The sequence below is a fragment of the Choloepus didactylus genome, chromosome 20 (genome assembly GCF_015220235.1).
Source record: "Choloepus didactylus isolate mChoDid1 chromosome 20, mChoDid1.pri, whole genome shotgun sequence".
Taxonomy (NCBI): Eukaryota; Metazoa; Chordata; class Mammalia; order Pilosa; family Megalonychidae; genus Choloepus; species Choloepus didactylus.
The window spans coordinates 41,942,110-41,968,736 of record NC_051326.1 but is presented as its reverse complement, the minus strand read 5'-3'; the positions used below and the strand labels follow the sequence as shown (position 1 = coordinate 41,968,736).

Below are 26,627 nucleotides of genomic sequence, written 5' to 3'. Positions count from 1 at the left end.
TGTTGCTAGTGTGCTTAGACCAAGCTTTTGTACAGTAATCTAAACTTGCTGTCAGACTCACCTATGCAAGAAGGCAATGGTTTATCCCATACTCTTCTGTCTCCACTAAGGCAGGTCAGAGTGCTGCTTCCATGCATGGCATAGCCTGGATTACAGCTGTACAGGACTACAGTGTCAGTAAAGTGGCCTTCATCTCGGATCTTATAGCCATAGTTGGGGATTCCTGGATCTTCACATTTTACTAGATCAAAACCTATGAGAAAGAAAGGGAAGGAAGAGAAGTAAAGGTAGAACATATGCTAGCAGTAATATAAAGAGGAAATAAAGCTTGAGAACATATTTATTCCTTTCCATAATATTAATAAGGAAAGTCTTTTTACAAAAACTTCTGAACTGTCATCAGTCAAGCCAGTTATATTCTATGTCTCCAGCTAGCACACTGGATACTTACAGTAAGTTGCAAAGCTTTATCTGACTGAACTGCAAGACTTTGTTGCCTTCAAATCTCCTCTGTCACAACCTGGGGCATGCAAGAGGGTGGGGTACACATATTTGTGCCACCAAGAATCTTTTCAGGGACTTGACCAACCACCCTCCAAAGCTACCAGCCTTTGTGCCCACTTCTCCCAAACTTTAAGATCTTAAACTTCATAGGAAATTAAAAAGTTGTTCATACCCACAAAATACCAGGGACTCATGAATTAACACCTGCCACATACCTCATGGCACACAGTTATGAGGCTCTCGAGCAACTCCATGCAAAATAAAAATTCCATAAATGAATCATTACAATGACTTTGTCAAACTAAGCTCTTAAACCCCAAGATATAGATGACGGAAATGAAGATTTAGCTTCTGCAGTGCCGAGAACTATATGTTGCTTTTATGTGAGGCAATATTTTAAGACCTTCTGTGAAGATAGTCTTACAGTAACATATTTCTCTCTTCTTACCATGATGCAAATTTTGACCATTTTAAAATCAGAATTGGAACCCTGAAATATCATGTGGTCTGTTTACTTCTACATCCACCTAACTTCCAACTCTTCCATTACTCAAAAAAGAAAAAAAAGTGCTACTTTCCTACTTTCGTTAAGTCTATCAAACTTGCATTTTGAGATACGTTCCACTGAGGAAAATATATACTGAAATTCACAATATATTTTACCCAGAGATCCCTATAAAATTGAGATTGGATTCTGCAGTTTGTTGTTTCAGGGAAAGGAAGGTGTACAAATTTGATAATTAACAGTCAGATGCTAAGCAAAGTTTTCTTCTATAAAGTAGCAATATTAGGCTTAACTTTATTGTCTTTACCTAACTCTGATCTATTTAATAAATACAGAAAAAAATTAATTCAAGATATCCAGAATATAAAGGAAAAGGAAATTTTAAACTGCTACAAAGAAGAGGAAGGAATGAAGGAAAACTCAAGGGTCCCAATCCCATATGTTTCCAGGGATAATCCAAATATTTGACTATAGCCTGGCTGCATAGTACCAAGGTAAGTGGGGAGACTATGAAACATTCAACTGTTATATTAATAAATGACAAAAAGTACTGAATATAAAGTATCATAAGAGGCATTACAGATCACTGAGCCCTGTCTTCTTTTTGCACAAGGAAAACAAATGGAAGTTTTTGTTGTTGTTGCTTTACTTGGTTCTTGTGTTTGGAAGTGACAGGATCTCAGCAGTGCTTTAGAAAGCAATATTGTAGGCGGTGTCAGGAAGTGGGGGAAACAAACAAACAAACCTGGAGGTTAGGAGGTGATTTGCATAGGCCACACTTTCAAAAGGGCTCCACTGAAGGCAATAAATAATGTTTCTAGGGTACTACTTTGAATTCAAATTAAATATGCTGAGACTGAGTGTTGAGTGCCAGTGGAGCACAAAATTGGGAATATCCATTAGACAAATGAAATCCAGGTATGAAACATATAAACAAAAAGAGTAAAAAATTGATTACCATTATGTATACAATTGTAACATAATTCTGGATGAATTAAAAAAAAAATCTATACCAAGGTGATAAGCTCAAATGCTAATAGTGCCGTGCAGGTCTTAACAATGAAAACAGATGCCTGCATGTGACAACAGAGGTTGAGGGTTTGGGGAGGGTGGAGTCAATAAGCAGTTATGACCTGCTGTCCTGCTGAAATTCATACCTGACGTGACCTGAGCTTCTGAGTTTTCAAGGGGTGCTAGAAATCTGGACTTACAAGGTTTACAGAAATGGTTATTGAATGACTAAATATTTTGAAACTGAGTATGTTTAAAATATCGGATTAGATTGTTGAAGCTAGGTGTAAATGCCACTAAAAGAACTGGATAATTTAGCAATATTTAAAATTTTACAAATGCCTGGCATCATTTAGACTTGTCAACTGGTGAAAAGGACTATATTCATACTCAGAATGGGAGAAATTTGGCCTATTTCATCTAAAGCTTTTAAAGTAAGCTGGAGACACATACATCTGTTAGGAATTGTGAAAGCTTGAAACCATAAATGGTGTAGGTAACTTCTCCAAGACCTTTCATTTTAAAAATAAATTATTTCCTGACAAAAGATTGTTAAACAGAAGAGCTTATCGTGAAAGATTTTAGGCTTTCTTCCTTTGCGGTTTATGCCTATGTTGATAAAGTAATGACAATGATTTTTTCTGCTTGACTTAGGAGCTGTCTCATAAGCTCTATAGGTAATTTATTGACATTAATGCTTAAAATGTCATTCAGAGAGTATGACCTTTAAATATGTCAATCGAATAAATTACCAAAGTTCTAAAATCCAAAAATAAACTCATTTTAATATTGGTTAGAAGAAAGTTTTTTCCCTGTCCTAAAATTTGCATTAAAGCCTTTCATGGAGCAAGGTAGGAATAAGCATGAAGAAAACAAATAAGCAAACCAATGAAGATTTATCAATAAAAATGTCTACTGAACTTTATTTGGGATGAATTTTTTATAGACATTTCTGTTTTATTGCTTTTTAAAATGCTCAATCCTATTGTTGTTTTTATTTCTTTTTAACTGTGTTTTTGTTTTAAAGCATTTACTGAGATATATTCATTACCATACAATCTGAAGTGTACAGTCAATCACTTTTAGTATAATAACAGAGTAGCGCATTCATCACCACAGTCAATTTAGAATATTTTCATTATTCCAAAAAAGAAAAGCCCCATACCACTTAGCAGTCACCTCTCAATCCTTCTATCCTTCCCCAGCCGTACATAACCACCAATCTAATTCTGTCTCTATAGATTATTTATATTTACATTTAGTACAAATGGAATCATACGATATGTAGTACTTTGGGTCTGGTTTCTTTCACTTAGCATAATGCTTTTTTTAATTATTGTTTTTATTTTTTTTTTAATTAAGTTGTAGGCTTACATAAAAGTCATGTAAAAATACAATTCTTGCATACCCCCTATTGTTGACACTTTGCATTTGTTTGGTACCTTTGTTATAATTGATGGAAGAATATTAAAATATTACTAACTATACTCCATAGTTTGCATTAGGCATATTTTCTGCCATATACCACCTTGGTATTAACACATTTTAATAGTGGCCTACATTTGTTATAATTCATGAAAGAACATTCTTATATTTGTACTATTAACTACAGTCATCATCCACAACAGGGTTCACTGTGTTATACAGTCCCATGTTTTATCCCCTTTTTTCGAACACACACTGCCCCAAATTTCCCCTTTCAACCACAATCACATGCATAATTCAGTGCTGTTAATTACACTCACAATAATGTGTTACCACCACCACTATCCATTTTCAAACAAATACAATAAACGTAAATAGAAATTCTGCACAAATTAAGCATAAGCTCCCCATTCTCTACACCCCCCCACCCCTATTCTATCTCCTGGTAACCTGGATTCTAACTCTACTAGTTTACTTATAATTAATTCATGTCAGCGAGATTGGATAATATTTGTACTTTTGCATCTGGCTTATTTTACTCAACATAATCTTCTCCAGGTTCATCCATGCCATTGCATGCATCAGGACTTTTTTTTTTTTTTTACAGCTGAATAATATTCCATCATATGTATATGCCACATTTTGTTTATCTATTCATCAGTTGATGGCACTTGGAGTGCTTCCATCTTTTGGCAATTATGAATAATGCTGCCATGAACATCGGTGGGCAAATATCTGTTTGAGTCCCTGCTTTCAGTTCTTCTGTGTATATACCTATTAGAGAGATTGCTGGATCATATGGCACTTCTATATTTAGCTTCCTGAAGCACCACCAAAGTGTCTTACACGGTGACTGCACCACTTTACTTTCCCACCAGCAATGAATGAGTGTTCCTGTTTCTTCATATCTTTCCAACACTTGTAGTTTTCTGTTTCTTTTTAAATAGTAGCCATTCTACTAGGTGTGAAATGATATCTCATTGTGGTATTGATTTGCATTTCTTTAATAGCTAATGATGTTGAACATCTTGTCATGTGCTTTTTGGCCATTTGCATTTCTTTTTTGGAAATATATCTATTCAAGTCTTTTGCCCATTTCAAATTGGGTTGTCTTTCAATTTTTGAGTTGTAGGGTTTTATGTATATATATATATATATATTCTAGATATTAAACCCTTATTGGATATGTGGTTTCCAAATATTTTCTCCCATTGGATAGGCCTCCTTTTCACTTTCTTGCCATAGTCCTTTGAAGCACAAAAGTTTTTTTAATTTGAAGAGGGTACCATTTATATATTTTTTCTTTTGTTGTCTGTGCTTTGGGTGTAATGTCTAAGAAACGATTGCGTACCACAAGATCTTGAAGCTACTTCCGTACATTTTCTTCTAGGAGTCTTATGTTCCTGACTCTTATATCTTGGTCTTTGATCCCTGTTGAGTTAATGTTTGTATAAGGTGTGAGATAGGGGTCCCGTTTCATTCTTTTGTGTAAAGATAACCAGTTCTCCCAGCACCATTTATTGAAGAGACTATTCGGTCCCAATTGAGTGTACTAGACAGCCTTGTCAAATAATAATTGGTCATAGATGCAAGGGTCTATTTCTGAACTCTCAATTTGATTCCATTGGTCAATATATCTGTGTTTATGCCAGTACCATGCTGTTTTGACCAAAAGAGCTTTGTAATGAGCTTTAAAGTATGAGTTCCCAACTTGATTCTTTTTTTCAAGATTTTTTTTTTTTTTTTTTTTTTTTTTTTGCTATTTGAGTTCCCTTACCTGTCCAAATAAATTTGATAATCAGCTTTTCCATTTCTGTGAAGTAGGCTGTTGGAATTTTGAGTGGGATTGCATTGCATCTGTTAAATCATTGTGGGTACAAATGACATCTTAATGATTTAGGTTGTCTTTGATTTCTTTTAGCAATGTTTTGCAGTTTTCTATGTACAAGTCCTTTACATCCTTGGTTAAGTTTATTCCTATTTTTTTCTTGTTTTTGTAAATGGATTTTTTTTCTAGATTTCCTCCTCAGATTGCCCATTACTAGTGTATAGAAACACCACTGATTTTTCTGTGTGTTGATCTTGTATCCCACCATGTTGCTGAGCTCATTTATTAGCTCTATCAGCTTTGCGGTGGATTTTTTGGGACTTTTATAGATAGGATCATGTCATCCAGAAATAGTGAAAGTTTTACTTCTTTCTTTCCTATCTTGATGACATTTATTTTTCTTGCCTAACTGCTCTAACTAGAACCACTAGCACAATGTTGAATAACAGTGGTGTCAGTGACCATCCTTGTCTTCCAGATCTTAGAGGGAAAGCCTTGTTCAGTCTTTCTTTCACCACTGAATACAATGGTAGCTGTGGGTTTTTCATATATGCCCTTTATCATGTTGAAGAAGTTATCCTCCATTCCTATCTTCAAAAAATTTTTATCAAAAAGGAATGCTGGTATTTTCAAGCGCCTTTTCTGCATTAATTGAGATGATCATGTATTTTTCCCTTCAATTTGTTAATATGGTATATTACATTAATTGATTAGATTGTGTTGAACCACCCTTGCAAACTTGGGATAAAACCCACTTGGTCATGATGTATAATTCGTTTAATGTGCTGTTGGATTTGATTTGCTAGTATTTTGTTGAGCATGTTTGCATTTATAGTCATAAGAGAAATCAGTTTGTAATATTCTTTTCTTATATATATATCTGGCTTTGGTATTAGGATGATGTTGTCTTCATAGGATGAGTTATGTAACATTCCCTTCTCTTTAATTTTTTGGAAGAGTTTGAGTATGATTGCTATTAATTCTTCATGTAATGTTTGGTAGAATTCACCTGTGAAGCCATCTTGTCCTGAGCTTTCCTTTCTTGGGAGGTTTTTGATCATGATTCAATCTCTTTCTTTTAATTAATATGTTGATGTTTTCTTTTTCTTGTAGAGACAATATAGGTTGTTTGTGTATTTCTAGAAATTTGTCCTTTTCATCTGGGTTGTATAATTTTTGATATGCAGCTGTTTGTAATATCCTCTGATGTCCTTTTTATTTCTGTGGAGTCAGTTATAAGGCCTTGCTCTCATTTCTGATTTTATTTATTGTTTCTTTTCTCTCTTTCTTTGTCAGTCTAGCTAAGGGTTCATCAGTTTTATTGATCCTGTCAAAGAACCATCTTTTTGTTTTGATAATTCTCTTTGGTTTTTTTTATTCTTAATTTCATTTATTTATGTTCTAATCTTTCTTTCTTTCTTTCTGCTTGCTTTGGGATTAGATTGCTGATTTTTTCTAGCTCCCCGATGTTTGCAGTTAGGTCTTTGAGTATATCTCTTTCTTCTTTTTTAATGTAGGCATTTGAGGGTATAAATTTTCATCTCAGCACTGCCTTCATTTCATTGTATATGTTTTGTTATGTTGTGTTCTCATTTTCATTCATCTTGAGATATTTACTGATTTATCTTGCAATTTCTTTGACCCACTGATTGTTTAGCAGTATGTTATTTAACCTGCATATAATTGTGAATTTTCTAGTTCTCCACCTGTTATTGATTTCCTGCTTCATTCCATTAAGATCAGGGGAAGTGCTTCATATAATTTCAATTCTTTTAAATCTTATTGAGACTTGTTTTTTGACACAGCATATGGTCTATCCTGCAGAATCATCCATGGACACTTAAGAATAATGTAAATCTTACTGTTTTGAGATTCAAAGTTCCTTTCATGTCTGTTAGATCTAGTTCATTTATCATATTATTTAAGTTCTCTGTTTCCTTATTTGTCCTCTGTCTAGATGTTCTATCCGTTGATGAAAGTGGTGAATTGAAGTCTCCAACAATTACTGTAGAGACGTCTATTTCTCCCTTCAATTTTGCTGGTGTTTCCCTCAGGTATTTTGGGGCCCCCTGGTTAGATGCATAAATATTTATGATTGTTATTTCTTCTTGGTGGATTGCCCTCTTTAAGAAATAGTGTTTTTTCTCTTATAACAATTTCATGTTTAAACTGTATTTTGTCTAACATTAGTATAGCTACGCCAACTCTTTTTTTCTTACTGTTTATATGGAATATCATTTTCTAAACTTTCACTTTCAACCTATTCATGTTCTTGGGTCTAAAGTGAATCTCTTGTAGACATCATGTAGATGGAATATTCTTTTTTTATTCATTCTGCCAATCTGTGTCTTTTGATAAAGGATTTTAATACATCAATATTCAATATTATTATTGGAAACGCAGTACTTACTTCAGCCATTTTATCCTTTGGTTTTTATATACCATATTATTTTTGTCTCTCTTCTTGCACTTTTAGTTACCCTTATGATAACCTTCATTTCTACATTCTCCTCCATGCCTCTATCTCCTGTCTTTTCCTGTCAGCCTGTAGATATCTCTTTAGTATTTCTTGTACGGAAGGTCTCTTGTTGATGAATTCTCTCAGTTCCTGTTTATCTATGAATATTTTAAACTCTCATTTTTGAAGAGTAGTTTTTCCAGGTAAATAATTCTTAACTGGCAGTTTTTGTCTTCTAGTACCTTAAATATATCATAGCACTTCTTTCTCGCCTACATTGTTTCTGATAAGAAATCAGCCCTTAATATTATTGCTGTTCCCTTGTATGTGACAGGTCACTTTTCTCTTGCTGCTTTTAGAATTCTCTCTTTCTCTTAAGCAATTGACATTTTGAAATTTTGATGTGTCTTGGGGTGGGTCTGTTTGGGGTTATTCTGTTTGGAGTATGTTGCACATCTTGCACTTGAATCCTTATGTCTTTCCTAAGAGTTGGGAAATTTTTGGCCATTATTTCCTCAAATATGCTTTCTGCCCTGTTTCCCTTTTCTTCTCTTTTTGGAACCCCCATGATATGTATGCTTGAGTGTTTCATGTTGCCATTCAATTCCCTGAGACCCTGCTCAATTTTATCCCTTCTTTTCTCTATCTGTTCTTCTGTCTCTAAGATTTTGATTTTGTATCTTCTAGTTCACTGATTCATTCTTTTGCCTGTTCAAATCTGCACTCATATGCCTTCAGTGTATTTTTAATCTCTTCTATTGTGCTTTTAATTCTTCTTTATGCTCACCCAGTGTCTTCTAAATATCCTCTATGTGTTTAGCCATATTTTCCTTCATCTTCTTAAATTTCTTTAGGGGATTTTAAAAAATCTTTGATTAGCTGTTCCAAATTCTGTGTCTCCTCTGAAGCTTTACTTTGTTCCTTTGATTGGGCCGTATCTTCCCGTGTCTTAGTATGGCTTGTAATTTTTTGCTGATGTATAGGTTTCCGATTATTTTGATTAGTTTTCTCTCAAGGTCAGTTTCTCTCTCTTGCCTTGGGTTTTATTTTTGATTGGCTTTGTGTTAAGGTTCTTCTTTGATACTTGGCTCAACTTATTCTAGACCTTTAGAATTGCCCATGTTTAACTGATCAAAATTTTTCAACTCTTCTTCATCTGATTCTTGCTCTGGGAATAGAATACAATTTTTAAGAGTGTACTATTTGTGCAATTGTTTCACCTGCAGGAGAAATATTCTGTTCCTTTCTTACTTCTCTGGGACTTTTGATCTGTTCTGTTTGCTTTTGTTTCTTTTTTCTTTTCTTTTCTTTTTTTTTTTTTTTTTTACTCACCTATCAAGTCAGTATTTCCCAGCCAAACAGGGTCAGGGATACACAAAGGGAGTAAAGACCAGCTCCAAAGAGCCCTGAGGAGAGGATCAAGAAAGACACTAAAAAGTGTTTTTGATGGTTCCCCAAACCTGCACTTTCCTGGCCTGCCCAGAAGATGACATGCTTTAGAAAACTGTTCCCCACAGCCATAAGGAGGTCCTGCATCTTTAAACCTCCACTGACTTTGGCCATTTGGGTTGTGGTTGAAACAATGGCTGCAGTGGTCCCTGCCTGAGATGGGCTAAACTGGTTCCCAGTTGGTACTTAGTAATCTAAATTCAGTGATGAAAAGCCATGATCAGTACTGGGCTGTGTACCCATCCCCCATTTTTTAGAAAGAGGGCTTCCATGTGCCTCTCTATCTAAAGCAGCCAATCAGGGATGGACCTGAGTCAGCTCACCTCAAGAGTGGGTGATAGGTGCCAGTAGTCAACAAAGAGTGAGTTACTCAGTTGTTTACTGCAGTTTCTCCACCTCTTTGTCCCGCTCTTCCCTGGATGCCATATACGGCTCCCCTGGCCTCCAGAGCCCCAGAACAGCTCTTTCGGATAGGTTCTGCCTGTCTCCTAGTTGTTTCTGGAGGATGAGTGAGTACTGGAACTCCTTACTCCACTATTTTGTCTGGAATTCCCCACCACTTCCCCACAAGTTCCTGTTGTTGTTGTTTTTAACCACATCTTGTTATACATATAATAAAACAGTTATTTATGATCTGGTAGTTAGTCTTTATACTACCAGCTGTATGGTTGTTTCTTTATGATGTTTTCTGTTTTTTTTGTTTTTTTTTTGTTTTTTTTCAAAATATCACTTAAGTCCTTTAATTGCATCTTTAAATTTATTGTTTGTAAAAAGTTCTACACTTGACTCCTAAATGTCTGAAGCTTCCATGTCCGCACAGTGTTGTTACTGGAATATATTCCTCTTTCTTGTAAGAAAGTTAAGAAGTATTTGGGCATTCCAGAATTCAGCTTTCCAGTTTTTAAGCCCACTGAAGAGAACTTTGTTCTTTCAAAGCATCTCCTATGATTTAATAGTTTCATGCATAGCAGAGGTGGAATCATAGACATTTATATCTAAAGGAAATGTTGGAAGTCATATTGGCCAACCTCTTGAAAGTACTGGAGTAGGGCCTCTAGAAACCTAAGTTTTTGTTTTGTTTGCTGTATGAACAAGACTGGCCTGACTCCAGAATTTACGTAAGGCAAGATGGCCCCATGGAATTGAAGCATCTATTAAGATATCATAATCCACTAGACTTAGAATCAGTCCTTCAATCCATTTGACTCCTGGGCCCTTACTCTGTCCACATATACCAGGAATGCAAGATTAGCTCTGCTGTCTCTTTGTCATAAATTGAATTGGATTTATTTCAATTGAATTTTGCTTGCTATGGTTAATAAGTAATATACTATCATTGCCTCCTTCTAAAATATTTAACACTGTTTCTAAATATTGATAAAATAAATTGAATTGATATATAATAGCAGAATTCTGAAAGGACAATATAAAATATGATGTTGCTCTGTGTTTGCTTCAGGGGAGGTTTTTCTATGGTTTATAAAAAGACTCAAATATATTTTGTTAAGAAATTATATTCACATCTCTAAAGATTTTCCTCCAAGGAAGAGATATTTTAACTTTACTTTCAATGTATAATACTAGAATGGTTTGTCTTATGACTGCTCAAGAGAAATAACTTTAAAAATATATAGAAGGTATCCTAAATTTAACTACCTTGGGGCCACTAATTTGCAAAAAATCAATGTACAAATACAGTAACTGTATCTTTTCTTTGCTGTAGTCCCTCTAAAAAGATTAAAGCTGGTTGTTTGTGTTGAAACATAGAGTTAAAATTGATGCCTGAATCTAATTGGTAATGCTATTTCTTTTTGCCATCCAATGTTTTTTCTTCAGTCACATAAGTATCAAAAGTGCAATGAACAAAATTTTCTATTAAAAAAAGATCCAAACTTCAGGCTGATGAAAATTACTACTCCATGTACTTTGCAATAATTACCCAGTCACAATTTTTAGAGATTAAATCCTGTATCCCTTCAAAATCTAACAAAATATTAGTGTTACAAGGTACTTCCCTTTGACTTTCAAGTATTTGGACTATTTCTTATCTTCTAAATAAAGCCATTGTGTGTAAAAAGAACCTGTTCAGATTTAATCCATTTATCCATATAGGCTGTATGAAGAATGATGTGAGTTTCTTAGACTTTATCTAAGCAACTCTTGAGAATGTGCTTTCATGTTCAGGCAAGCTTTGAAACATGATTGAAGAAAAATATTTGTTGTTTAGGAATGTCTCATAGCTTCTGTCATGAGCAACTGAAAAAACTTTAAATGTTTATAGAAACTCATCATTTCATAACTTTACCAAAGACTTATTTATTTCATTTTGGAAAATGTACCTTTTAGTAAAAATTTTCTCAGCAATCTGAGAAAAATAGAATGTGCAAAAAAAGGGGAGAGAGAGAGTATTTTCGTACTTAGATTCATTAAAAAGGAGAAGTATATAGAAAACTTAAATATTGTATTTTATTAACTCTTTATTGCAGTCATCCAGAAGAAAAGGAGTTCAAGAGGAGGTCATGGCTTAAACTTATCTTGTAGTTCACTTGAGAAGTTCAATAGAAGTGTATTTCCTGAAATGCTTGAATCAAGCATTTTTTTAAAACACAACTCTCATTTGAAAAAAATTCTGGGTGAGGTGCGCATGTGTTTGATTTTTTTAATTATGATCTATCAATATAAATCTACATTTTTTTTAGCTAGCACTGTTATTGGTTTTAAATTGATTTCTTTTGTCAGCTACATTTTTATTTAATTCATTTCTTTCCCCCATTTGTAATAAGCTTTGTTATTGTTATTCTGTGATTATGTGAGCAGCCTCAGGGAAAGATACTCCAAATTTTCCCCAAATAGCAATATTGAACAGGATGGTGATGATGTTTAAACAGAAAAGTGAATTTATGAGCTCCAGGGTGAAATATCAAAAAGCCGAAAGTCCTGAATGAAAATCAGATAACCAAAGTAATTACCTGTTTTTCTGAAACCATCACATGAGTCATGAATAAATCATAAAGCAAAGTAATCTGAGCTAAGAATTCCAGAAGTCAATCTTGAAATATTTCAGAATTCTAAATATAATATATAAATCCAAATAAATCTTTAATGTTTGATGAACTCAGACATTCTTCAGAGTTACCAGCAATTCAAATTCTTAACAACAGTTTTGAAAATCTTTATGAAAGAATTCCAACTATTCAGCTTGTCACTGATTTTAAACATTACACACCTATTATCAGCATTGAGGAGATTTAAAACGTTGAGAACCCGAGAATGAAGGAAGTTGAAGTAAGATCAGGATCAGGCATCTAAATGGATAACTAGAAATGGATGGACTGATTCCATTTCATTGAATCAGTTTTTAAATTTATTGTATTGGTGAATATTTTTTTAACTTATACACTATGGTTCGAATTTACAATCACTGCAGTGACTCACTTTTCAAAACATATTTGTTAACATTTCTGAGCCAGGAACTTTGTCAAGCACTGTGAGTAGAGTTGAATGAAAAAGGTCCCTATCTTCCTTAGTCTAGTTGGTTACATAAACAAGAACATAAATATTTTGAAAACAATATGACAAATGCTATTGTAATCATTTATGCAAAGATCTAGAGAGGCACAAAGGGAAGCTACTAGTAGCTAGAGAAAAAGGAAAAAGCTTTGTGGAAGAGATACCATCTGATCTGGACTAGAAGGATAAGTAGGCATTCTATCACTCAGAAAATCAGAGGGAGAACACTCCAGATGGAAGAGTTTTTACAAAAACTTTCTGGTTTAAAAGAGTGTGGTGTATCCTGAGAAGGCAGAACAATTTCTGGTAACATTTGTATCTGCATAAGTTTGTACTGAATATGTGGAGGTTGAGGTGGGGATTGGTATTGAAGGAACACAAGAAAGATTATGGGCAAGATCAGAAACCAACACCAAGGAGTACAGACCTACTGAATATATCAGAGAGGGAAAAAAATAAGCCTCCAACACCAAGGAGTACAGACCTACTGAATATATCAGGAAGGGAAAAAAATAAGCCAAACGTGTACACTGAAGGAAGTGACACAAATGCATTTGTATTTTGGAGAGATAATTAGTGGTAACATAGAATATGAACTGGAGTGGGGAAAAAACATAAGCAGCAATACTACAATGATATTTATTTAATGCTGAGGGTCAAACCACAGCAATGGGGATGTGAAGCGGTGGATGAGGCAAGAGTAAAGATGTGTATGAAGCATGGGAATATATTAATGTATTATTTGGAGAAATATTATAGTGCATCTCTCCAAAAGAGGTGTAAGACCCAGGAGATGAAAGATGGATGGTCTCTGATGAGCAGGAGACAAGAGAAGGGGAGGAAGAGAGCTTATGCAAGAGATGCGGCAGAAGAGTAACATTCATACCGTAGAGTCATAAATATTAGTGTTGTCTCATTACAGATCTCTGGTCCTAATCCAGAAAAGGAATGATTCCCTTCACTTACAACTTCTAGAAAATATTTATAAGCATGCATTGAACATGCTGTGGTCATAGAACAAGAAAATTTCAGTCCATATGGAGGTTACCGTCCAATAGGGAAATCAGACAACAAATAGCAAGACTGTAGTAACAATACAAGGTAATAGAAATAGGAATATAACTATGCAAAATCAACATTGACACAATCACAAAAAATGCGTTCACTTTTATTTCTAACATATTTGTATTCTTTGTTGTCCTTGATACTTATTTTCTGTTAGCTTTCCTATTTTATTTACCCTATTATATAGGTTCATCATGGACCCATTTCTCGGTATATTGGCAGGAATGACTAGAGAAAGCATAAAAGGCTCTTTTTTCCTTTTTTAAATGGAAGCCTCTATAGGTTTTTATAACCATTGCTCTTTTTATCATACAGAATTAGCCTACAGTTATCTGATTAATATTAGTGTTTGTCAGACTTTACTGTTAAATGTGTTCACATTATACATGACTTCTACATCATATTTTAATTTTAAATAAAAATATTGATGTGGTAACTGCTACTCTCAGTGCAAAGGTTAATTAACTTTTAATATTATTCTCCTAAAATGCACTTTTAATTATGATTTCTACCTGATGATGACGCTAGTATGTTATATATGGTAACTTAATCTAGTAATAAACTAATTTCCTAATAAAATGTTTCTACTCTTTTTTGATCTAATATTTTAATGGGTATTAAAGTGAAAAAAAAGAGATAATCTAGCTGAGAACTCACATCTAGAGTATCTCATCCTTTTAATTACCGCATTAATTTATTAATTAAATCACTTAGCATATATTTATAAAGTGCCTATTCTGCTTCAGATATTTTATAAGGTGCTGAAGAAGCAAAATTAATTAACCCCAGTCCTTGCCCACCAGGAGCTCACAATCTGTATGGGAAGAAAATTACCACATAACAACAAAGGTCAACATATTACAATTTAAAGGGGACATTTACACATTAAATCAACACACATTTATTAAACACTAAATATATGGTCTTTTTACAGGACATCATAAAGTATTTAAATTTAAAGACATAGTCTTGCTCTTCAGGGTTTCTTTGGATGTCTTAATATTACATAAACAAGTACTAAAGGAGAACAGAATGACAAACCTAAATTTTTAAGTGGCACTCAGAGGAGTTCAGTGAGCTGGAGTCTTTTGGTTACTTCTGTAGGGTTTCTGTGAAAGCAGGATAGTAGTACAGGGCAACCCATTTATAGGCAGCCACACAGCATGAAATATGGCTGCTTCTAAATGAGCCACCTGTACTTTCCAGAGTGCACATACAGGACTCTAAAGTAATACATGCCATGCTTGAGTGTGGATGCTTCCTTCAGTTTTACAAATAAAAACATACATACATGTACACCTGTATACATTTATACAAGGGGATGTCCAGAAACAGAAACACAGTGAAATAATTTCAGCCTATTATATATTACATTTAAATACGGAGAATGTAATTTTATTATCTTCAGAACATATTGCAAAACAGAGTGATGGTCTTTATCTTTTTGACATGCAGCATACTTTAAGAAGTAACTACCTCTCTATAATTATGCTTTATTTGTCTAGAAATAACATATCTAAAAAATAAATCTCAACATGTTTTCATTTTAAACTCTGAAACTCATTGCTTAAATTCCTTGACTATTCCAAGCATCTGATTAACTAATGTTGATTCTGTAGAATTTGACCTTAGGATTTTGCACCCCTGAAGACAATTCATGGCCAAATATGAGGTTAAGAACAAAAATTTCATGATATATAATTATGTAATTTGATATTGAAGCAGGATAGATATTAAAACTAGACTGAATAGAGATTTTGCTAGCATGTGAAATCAATATCAAAATAAAAAGAACCAAAATATAGAATAAGGTGGTAAGTGAAAGACAGTTCCACCAATGTATTCCAATTACCATAAAGGAACTATGCTGTCATTGTATTATATTATAATTTCATATTTTTATCACCAATTTCAATGATGATATTAAAAAGAAACATGAGCATTTCTGTCAAATTAAATAATTATAGAATTATTTTTAAAGCTAGGAAAATTTTCAGAATTTTTTGCCATATTGCTTATGAAAAATTGAGTACATTGAATGAAAATGATGAGAAAAATGAAAGGAGAGAAATTAGAAACACATGGATGAGTAATTTGTTTTTAAAACAATTACTTATAGTGTAGATTTGTCAGCATATTATTTTAATTTACTTTGCATGAATTTTCTAAAACTCAATGATTTTTATATTTTGTACATATTTGTTTTGTTATGGGAGAATCTAAACTGACTTTTTAAAAATTTAATTTAATAAGAGAAATACAAGTCATGGTTAATTTATCATTTTCCCCATGGATTTAATTATCTATTATATGTTTAGAAAACTAAGATATACTGGGTACTGACTTGCCAGATGCACATTTCATTAAGATGATCATGGAAAGGAGCAGGGACACTGTCAGTGAGAGAGGGGATGGTAACTAGCATTTATAAAACACATCCTTTCTGCTGTGCAATGTATTCAGCAGCTTTGTCTATATTATCACTTTTAATCTTTAAAATAATCTTGCAAGACAGTTTAAAATTACAGGATTCTAAGCAAGGCAGACTGGAGAGTTTTGACATAGATGAAACAAAAGATGGCAATCACGGGAAAAAAAATAATCAAAGAAAACTGGAGTCTATGGTCAACAGTAACATTGTAATATACCTCCATTAAATGTAACAAAGACGATATGCCAATGCTAAATGTATATGAGAGAGGGATATAGGGGAGAAATATGGAATTCTTGGTAGTGGTGTTATTTGCTGTCCTTACTATTATATTGTATTGTATGACATGTTATTTTTCTTTTTATCATTTTTTCAATTATTGCTAAAAAAAAAAACACCTTTCTTGTAGTAATCAATATGTTCAAGTGCTGATTGTGGTGATAAATGTACAACTTTATGATGATAACATGAACAACTGATTGTACACTGTGGATAAATGTATGGTATGTGAATAAAACTATAAAATTGTAGGAAAAAATATATATAGGAGTAAAAGTGTTGGAGAAAACATGGTGAGAGGGATGTACCTATCTACTGTTGATGAGCAGGTAGAATGGTATAGCCTTTCTGAAGGTCAGTGTGGTGGTTCCACAAAAAGTTAAGTATGTGGGGACCAAAAGGTCCTGCAACCTCATTATGGGGTATGTCATTTGAAGATCTGAGAGCAGAGACATGAATGGACATTTGCAAACTGGTGTTCATGGAGGCAGTAATCATGATTTGCAATGGGTGGAGGTGACCTAAGGGTACACTGACTGAAGAACGGAATGGTGTACTGTGGTGTACGCATACAGTGGAACATTGAGCAACTACAAGAAGGAGTGAAGCTGTGAGACACACGATGAGGTGAATGGATCCTGTACACAGTATTTGAGTGAAGTACGCCAGAAATAAAGGCAAACACTTTAATGCCTCACCAATATGGACTAACTACAATGTGTAAACTCAGAATTGAATCTTAGAACATAGCCTAACATGACAGGATTATTGTAATAGTCCCTAGATTGTAAGCTCTTACAGCAGTTAACTGTATTCCTGAACTGTAATGCCTATCTCTAAACTTTGAGATGCTGATCCCTTAGTGTATAACCTAACTGGTCTCTGGAATAATGCGTATCTCTGAGACACCTGAAACTCAGAGCTAGAGCTTGACAGATATGAATGTCAGTATTAGTGCATACAGCCACTGTTAAAAAAAAAAAAAAAAAGCTGAAAAAGAGTGCAGACTTCAATTAGTGATATGAATGAAGCAGGTCTGGTTAAGACCAGGGCAAACCGGGCCAAAGAGTAAAGGTCGAAACTGACTGTGGGGACTCGGGCAAGATGGTGGCATAGAGAGGAGTGGAAGCTAAGTAGTCCCCCTGGAACAACTACAAAAAACCAGAAACAATGAGTAAATAATCCAGAATAACTGCGGGGGGACAAACGAGACCATCCACTCATCACACACCAACCTGAATTGGGAGGAATGCCCAAGAACACAGCATAAAATCTGTAAGTAAAACCTGCGGAACCAGGTCGGGAGACCCCCTCCCCCATAGCCCAAGCTGCGGAGCCGCGTGGTGCCAGAGAGATGCTCTCTCCTAGCAAGTGAATACAGCTCAGCTGAGCTCCAACTGGGGTTTTAAGTAGTGAGTGTGAACTGCTCACTACAGGTACGCAGCCCTAAAAAACAGACAGAGGCTTTGGGTGACGACTGACCTGGGAGAGCCGGAGGGTCGCCTTGACTGGGTCTGAAGGGGACTATCTGTTTCTTTTTCGGCTCAGTGGAGAAAGCCCCAGTCATTTTAAGTTTCCAGGGCTGTGACTCCGGGAAGGGCAGAGACAGCACAAGCAGAGAGAGAGAGAGACCATTGAAATGCTAATGACCTCCACCTGGGGGTTCTGTTTTCTCTAGGAGGAAAGGGGTGGGGCCCTTTCCATTCAGAACCAGACCCCAGAGCCTGGGGGAACACGGCCATACCACCTCACACCAGTCAAGAATTATAGGCTAACAGGCGTCAACTGCTGGGCAGAAAAGCACAGTGACCCGAGGCATCAAAGGGTGGAGCAATTTTCTAAGACACACCCTCAGGGAAACCAGATACTGAATATTTCTTCGCTCTGGGACCTGAGCCTGTTCTGGTCTGGGAAAACCTGATTTGGATAACCAAGGAAACGATGCCTAGACAACAGAAAATTACAACCTACACTAAGAAAAACAAAGTTATGGCCCAGTCAAAGGAACAAACGTACACTTCAACTGAGATACAGGAATTTAAACAACTAATGCTAAATCAATTCAAAAAGTTTAGAGAAGATATTGCAAAAGAGATAGAGGCTGTAAAGGAAGCACTGGACATGTATACGGCAGAAATCAAAAGTTCAAAAAACCTACTAGTAGAATCTATGGAAATGAAAGGCACAACACAAGAGATGAAAGACACAATGGAAACATACAACAGCAGATCTCAAGAGGCAGAAGAAAACACCCAGGAACTGGAGAACAAAACACCTGAAAGCCTACATGCAAAGGAGCAGATGGAGAAAAGAATGAAAAAATATGAGCAACGTCTCCGGGAACTCAAGGATGAAACAAAGTACAATAAAGTACGTATCATTCGTGTCCCAGAAGGAGAAGAGAAGGGAAAGGGGGCAGAAGCAATAATAGAGGAAATAATTAGTGAAAATTTCCCATCTCTTATGAAAGACATAAAATTACAGATCCAAGAAGCGCAGCATACTCCAAACAGAAGAGATATGAATAGGCCTACGCCAAGACACTTAATAATCAGATTATCAAATGTCAAAGACAAAGAGAGGATCCTGAAAGCAGCAAGAGAAAAGCAATCCATTACATAAAAAGGAAGCTTCATAAGACTATGTGCGGATCTCTCAGCAGAAACCATGGAGGCAAGAAGGAAGTGGTGTGATGTATTTAAGATACTGAAAGAGAAAAACCACCAACCAAGAATCCTGTGTCCAGCAAAGCTGTCCTTCAAATATGAGGGAGAGCTCAAAATATTTTCTGACAAACAGACAATGAGAGACTTTGTGAACAAGACACCTGACCTACAGGAAATACTAAAGGGAGCACTACAAGGTGATAGAAGACAGGAGTGCGTGGTTTGGAACACAATTTTGGGAGATGGTAGCACAACAATGTAAGTACACTGAACAAAGGTAACTATGAATACGGTTGGGAGAGAAAGATGGGGAGCATGTGAGACACCAGAAGAAAGGAGGAAAGATAAAGACTGGGACTGTGTAACTTGGTGAAATCTAGAGTATTCAACAATTGTGATAAAATGTACAAATATGTTCTTTTACGAGGGAGAACAAGCAAATGTCAACCTTGCAAGGTGTTAAAAATGGGGAGGCATTGGGGGAGGGATGCAATCAGCATAAACTCTAGAGACTGTACCTAATAGAATGATTGTATTATGCTTCCTTTAATGTAACAAAGGTGATATACCAAGGTGAATGCAGATAAGAGGGGGGAATAGGGGAGGCATGTTAGACACTTGACATTGGTGGTATTGTCTGATTCTTTATTCTACTTTGATTTAAGGTTATTTTTCCTTTTTCTGCTTCCTAGCTGTCATTTTTTTTTGTTTCCTCTTTCTTTTGCCTCTCTACCTTCTTTGACTCTCCCTCCTGCCTTGTGGAAGAAATGTAGATGCTCTTGCTTAGTATGAACAGAATGTTCAATTAGGATGAACTTAAATGTTTGGAAATGAACAGGGGTGTTGGTAGCAAGATGTGAGAATAACCAACAGCGCCGAATGGTGAGTGAATGAGGTGGAAAGGGGAAGCTCAGAGTCATATATGTCACCAGAAGGAAAGTTGGAGGTCAAAAGATGGAAATGTATAAAACTGAATCCTATGGTGGGCAATGTCCATGATCAACTGTACAAATACTAGAAATCACTTCATGAACCAGAACAAATGTATAACAATACAATTAGAAGTTAATAATAGAGGGGCATATAGGGAAGAACTATATACCTATTACAAACTATATACTATGTTTAGTAGTATTTCAACATTTTTTCATAAACAGTAACAAACGTACTATATCAATACTAGGAGTCAACAATTGAGGGGGGTTGGTTAGGGATAGGGGAGGTTTAGAGTTTCCTTTTCTTTTTTTCTTTTTTCATCTTTCACTTTATTTCTTGTCTGGAGTAATGAAAAGTTTCTAAAAATTGAACAAAAATTAAGTGTGGTGATGGATGCACAGCTGTATGAGGGTACCCAGGGGCAAGTGATTGTACACTTTGGATCTTTGGATAATTGTATGGTATCTGAACAATCTCAATAAAAATGAAAAAAAAAAAACTGACTGTGTTTAAAACTTCAACTTCCAAATAAGATCAAGGGAAGAGATGTCTATTTGGTGCAGGATCTATATTTTCTAAACAGTACAACTCTACAGTTGGTTTGTTCAAACACCACAATTACATGGAACTTTGAATAGGAAGTGAGATATGGTAGCTTAGTATAGGCTAGAGTGAAATAGTGACACATCCCAAAGTTATTTGGGCAGATAATAAAAAATATATTTACAGCCTTCACCCCCACTCAGCCCCGAGGAGCCAGGGGAAGGTGCAGAAGTGTTGGACTTCCTCACCTGGACTGGTGTTGATGTTGTCACAAACATTGGGACTGGCGGTTGGATGTGGTGAGCCCTCGATCGTGGGACTTGCCCTTATGAAGCTTGTTACTGCAGAGGAGAGGCTAAACTTGCATATAATTGTGCCTAAGAGTCTCCCCCTGAGTACCTCTTTGTTGCTCAGATGTGGCCCTCTCTCTCTCTAACTGAGCCACCTCGGCAGGTGAACTCCTCACTGCCCTCCCCACTACGCGGGACCCAACTCCCAGGGGTGTAAATCTCCCTGGCAATGCAGAATATGACTCCCAGGGATGAATCTGGACTCAGCATTGTGGGACTGAGAATATCTTCTTGACCGAAAGCGGGATGCAAAATTGAGACGAAATAGTTTCAGTGGCTGAGAGATTTCAAATGGAGTTGAGACGTCACTCTGGTGGACATTCTTACGCACTATATAGATATAGATTAGGCTTTAATGTATTGGAATAGATAGAAGTAAATACCTGAAACTACCAAACTCCAGCCCAACAGTCTGGAGTCCTGAAGATGATTATATAATAATGTAGATTACAAGGGGTGACAGTGTGATTGTGAAAAGCTTGTGGATCACACCTCCTTTATCTAGTGTATGGATGGATGAGTAGAAAAATGGGGATAAAAACTAAATGACAGATAGGGTGGGATGGGGGGATGATTTGGGGGTTCTTTTTTCACTTTTATTTTGTATGCTTATTCTGAGTCTTTCTGATGTAAGGAAAATGTTCAGAGATAGATTGTGGTGATGAATGCATAAATATATGATCGTACTGTGAACAGTTGATTGTATACCATGGATGATTGTATGGTATGTGAATATATTTCAATAAAACTGAATTAAAAAAAAATGTTGGCAATCAAGAAAGGTGCTGAATCTTTCTAGAAGCTCTCAATCCAAGGAATTTAATAAACACAGAACTGAATTCAAGTTTTAGTTCAGGGTGTCAAAGTCAAACTGAGAAAGCTGAAGGCAGGAGGAAAGGAGGAAGTGGACTGAATGAACGATAAGGTATCGTAAGGAGACGACTCCTGATATAGAGTGAGTTCCTTTTGAAGTGAACCCTCCTGCTATATGTTCTTGAAAGGAATTTGCCTCTTAGGGAATGTGACACTTTCTTTGGATTCCTTTAGCCATTCTTACTGGTACTGGAAATGTATAAACTGAGTAAGATACTCTCTGATAAAGATTTTGATGATATCCCTTCTCATTTGCTAAAGAAGATTCACTGGATATTATCTAAAAATTTTAATAAATATAAATGAAAATATTCTTTAAAGTTCCACTGGAGATTTAGTAACTCAATATTTCTTCCTCACTCATAAATTAACTGTTCAATTTTCTTTTCCCCAGAAAGGTTTACCATGCTTGATCAAGAAACATAATAAATATATCCATGTCAAATTTACCCATAATCAAATGAATTTTACAGGAACCCTCAAGAGATTATTCTTTAGGCAACTAGTGACAAGAGTCCTGATTCCCTGAACAATGTTCTTTCCTCTTTATAGTTTATGTTTTTACATCTTGCCAAAATAAAAATTTAAAAAAAAAAGAGAATAATCTGCGAGAAAGGTACAAGGACCCATATTGGAAAATGTCTGAAGACCCTGAGTGGAAGAAGTGAGAAAGATTGATGAATGAAAAAATCCACACTGAGGGAAGGCTGAGAACATCCTGAACAGGTGGCAACCTGGGCCGATGGGCACTGGGGCTAAGTGAGAGGTGCTGGAGGATAAGGAGAAATGGAGGGACACCTGCTTAGCTCTGAAGGAGGAGTACTGGACTGCATCCTCTAATTTACTTCCCTTTGCCTCTGTCCCTTTCAGTTTCCCAAGTGTTAAATGTGCCTGGTGATGTTTATTTCCTCCTGTCCCTACATTGTAGATCTTTTCATAAGAAAAAGTAAAGGATTTATGAAAACACTTTGAGCTCTTCATAAGTAAATTCTAAGTATAAGAGATTATCAACCATACTTGAATTTATTGCTGCTGTTATTATTCATATGTTGTTACTTTTATTATCCTACAACAAATAAATTCGGAGTAATTGTCAAAGCATATGCCATAACGCACAACCTCAAGCAATGTAGTACAGCCATCAATTCCCAAGAAGTGACAGTTGAAACCAGACCACTTCTAGCATATGAAAGCATTAGGAAGTAAGAGTAGCAGTGCTCATTTTCAGTATCCCATTCTTTCAAAGAATTTCTGTGGGAGAGACTGCCATCCATCAGCCTAATTGTAACTTGTAAGTGCCAATCAGTCTTACACAGCTTGCTTCTGAGACATTAATAATGGAAACCACCCAACTGAAGGACCATAGTTCAATCTCAAACTGCTGTGCAGAGATATAATGCTTGCTTATTTGGAACTTTTACATACAGAGTATAAGGTCTCTTATGTGAGACATCATAAGAGTTAAGTAGCAAAACCAAAATGCAAAACAAAGCAAAGCAAAGCAAAAATAAGTAACCCAAACAAAACAAAACCCTGTTAATTCCATCTCTTCTAATTAGCATCCATTTTATATCTCCAATTCATCTCAAAGACAGCCACAACTCTCAAAATCTTGCAATGAGTTTTGATGCATTTATTTCTACTGATCCCACCAAATCAGTCACCAAAATCCTATCAAATCTCCCTTGCTCTACCTCTCAAATGTGTTCACTCTATTCTGTTTCTAACTTCTGCTTAGTCCAAATCTTTCTTACCTTACATATACATTGCGGCAGGTGCCTATTAGGAAATTTCCTGGCAGGATCTCCTGGGAGATCAGCTTAATGCTCATTCTAGTCAGAATCTTCTAATGATCTCATCACCCTCTATTGCCTCTTCTTTCCAGGCTAATGTCTTATTGGGCCTCAGTCTTCCTCATCATCTCCAAATTATAGGCATCCTTTAAGTTCAGTTCTCTCCCCTAATTGAAGATTTTCTGCACTATTTCCGCTATTCTTCCTCAGTACTTTTCATCATCCCTACCTTTCTTATGAGTCTTACGCAAAATAAGTGATGAGTTGGTACGCTAAGTGTCTTTTATTCTTCCATGTTGGTATTCTGAGTGTTCTGATGTTTTCCTGTATGTGTAGTTTCTTTCTCCATCTAAACAACAGCCTCCTTGAAGACAGGGATACGGTAATGAATACTCTCTGTTTATTGTGTCACTTAAATAAGTCTAGGAGTTAAAATAGAAACAGTGAAATATATTCATGTTACTATGTTAAATTGATACTTATTTTTTCATTTTCAACTTTAAAAAATTTTTAACTTGATTAAATTCTAAATTCTAAAACTTTGTTTACAGGTGCTTTTGATTCAAACAAACTATTAACCTTTTAAAAGCTTTCAAAGTGTTATCGAAGCACATAATTTACTGCTTATCTACATAAAGAAATCAATAAAATATCTTTCAAGATCAACAAAATAACTTTATGCCTTTCAAAATGTATTTATTTATTATTTATTTATCTATCTATTTTTCTTTATTAGAGAAGTTTTGAGTTTACAGAACAATAAAATATGGGATTCCCATATACCACCCTATTATTGACACCTTGCATTGGTGTGGAACATTTGTTGCAATTGATGATAGTACATTTTATAACTATACTGTTAACTATAATCCATGTTTTACCTTAAGGCTTACTGTTTGTGCTGATTTTTACTGTGTGGATTTTTAAAAAAACATTTTAGTTTATCACCATATATATAATCTATCATTTACCCTTTAAATTACATTCAGATATATATTTTATTGTTGCTAATTACACTCAAAATGTTGTACTACCCTCCCCACCCTCTAATACCAAAAGATTTCCATCATTCCAAACAGAATTCCTGTAATTTTTAAGTTTTAATTCCCCATTCTTTATTCCTACCCCTGGTAACCTATATTCTATATTTTGACTCCACAAGTTTTCTTATTCTATTTCAAATCAGTGAGATCAAAAAATACTTGCCCTTTTGTGTCTTGCTTATTTCTCTCTACATGATACCCATGATTTTTACAAAATTTGTAGTGATTTAAGATAACATTAAATGAAAAAGTTCTGGAAATAATGGTGATGGTTATACAACATTGTGAATTACATGGAATTGTATACTTAAAATTGTTCAAAATGTTCTGGGGGTGGAGGATGTGGAGTTAGTGGTTAATGGATACAGAGTTTCTGTCTTGGGTCCTGGAAGAGTTTTGGTAACAGATGGTGGTAATTGTAGCACAGCTTTATGAATATAATTAACACCATTGAATTGTGTACTTCAAAGTGGTTAAAATGGGAAATATTTCATTGTATATTTCTTTGTTACCACAATAAATTTTTTTAATTGGTTAAAAAAACAACATTCAATCTGAAATATGCAGTCATGAAATTTCAGAATGGATTTAATAATACCAGTTGTTTAATTAACCTAGAATGGAAGCTATACACTTTCATATTTGTCCATAAACTGATTTTCCATAGAGGGAGCCCCATCAGCTCTCATAATATATTGATGTTGAAAACTTTGATGCCAAATTTATATAATAAAATGGACATTTCTTTAAATTATTTTTTATTATATGAAATTCAACACAGTAATCTTCAGCATTAAGAACACAAAATAGTGTTATTTGGTCATAGTGAATTTAGTTTGAGGATGATAATTTAACTGATAACAAATATTTCAAGCAGTTTTTTATAATCAGCAACCTGAATTATAAATAGATTTCCAGTAACAGTCAAAAATTTTTTCTTCATTTCTTGATGAAGAATCTATATTTTCAATTAATACTATTCTATTCATATAGATCTGATCATTTGTCTTTACATTTAAAGTATCAGTTAAAGGATTAAATGTTCAAATTAATAAAAAAGAATCTGTATGAATGAGCAGTTTCTCAGCAAGACATCAGATAAATAATTTCTTCTCCCAGACAGGCCCATTCTTTAGTTTCAACTCATACTGAAGTACATTATGACCCCTAGATATTTCCAGAAAAGAGAGCCATTTTGTGTGTGTGTGTGTGGGTGTGCATGCGTCTGTGTGTGTGTGTATTATCTCTGGAATTTTAATATCTTGGTCCTTCAACTGATGTGCATTAGTGAAGATGTATATAATTCACAGAGTTCATATTAATTCTCTGGACACCTGATCCGGTGTGGTTGGGTTACAGAAATATCAGACTTCCCTTACCAAATCCAAATACTTCAAACTCTACCACTGAGGCAGTTTTCCTTCCCATTCTGTTTGCAAAATCATTTCATTGCAAGTTTTGATTTACTTAATGGCAAAACTCTGACTTTGGAAATACTGTCCTAGACTCTCTGTTTTTCCTAAGGAACTTGGTAGTACTGAAGGCCTCCTCTTCAGTTAGAACTCAAACCACAGAATCATATTTTATTCTTTCCTTTTCTCATTAACAATCCAATTCATCAATTAATACTGGTAATTCTATTTTTTAAATCTACCAACTTTTTCTAATTGTAATTACCTACCTCAGAATTAGATTATACAACTTCCAATGAGCAACTTCTTACTTCATTTGTTTCTACAATCTATGCTACAAATCATAGCAAGATTAAGAATGTAATATCAAATAATAAGTAATGTAAAACTTCATGCATCTAAAACTAAGCTCTTACCTCTTTCTCACTCCAAATATACTTGTGTTAGTATTTTAAATGTAACTTTGAAACTGTATGCAAGATGTGTTAAGTTTTAGTCTCACAGAGCAGCAATATATAGAACACACACCAGCATGAACAGACACCA

At 35.0% G+C, this 26,627-nt stretch overlaps 1 protein-coding gene across 3 annotated transcripts in view; it reads right to left on the bottom strand.

Annotated features, from left to right (window-relative positions):
* CSMD1 (CUB and Sushi multiple domains 1) overlaps positions 1-26,627 on the bottom strand; it is a 2,222,584-nt gene that overhangs the window by 388,863 nt on the left and 1,807,094 nt on the right. For all 3 annotated transcript variants that reach the window (XM_037812751.1, XM_037812753.1, XM_037812752.1), the window contains exon 24: positions 62-253. In XM_037812751.1, the coding sequence (XP_037668679.1) occupies positions 62-253 (192 nt within the window). The remainder of the gene's footprint in view (positions 1-61; positions 254-26,627) is intronic.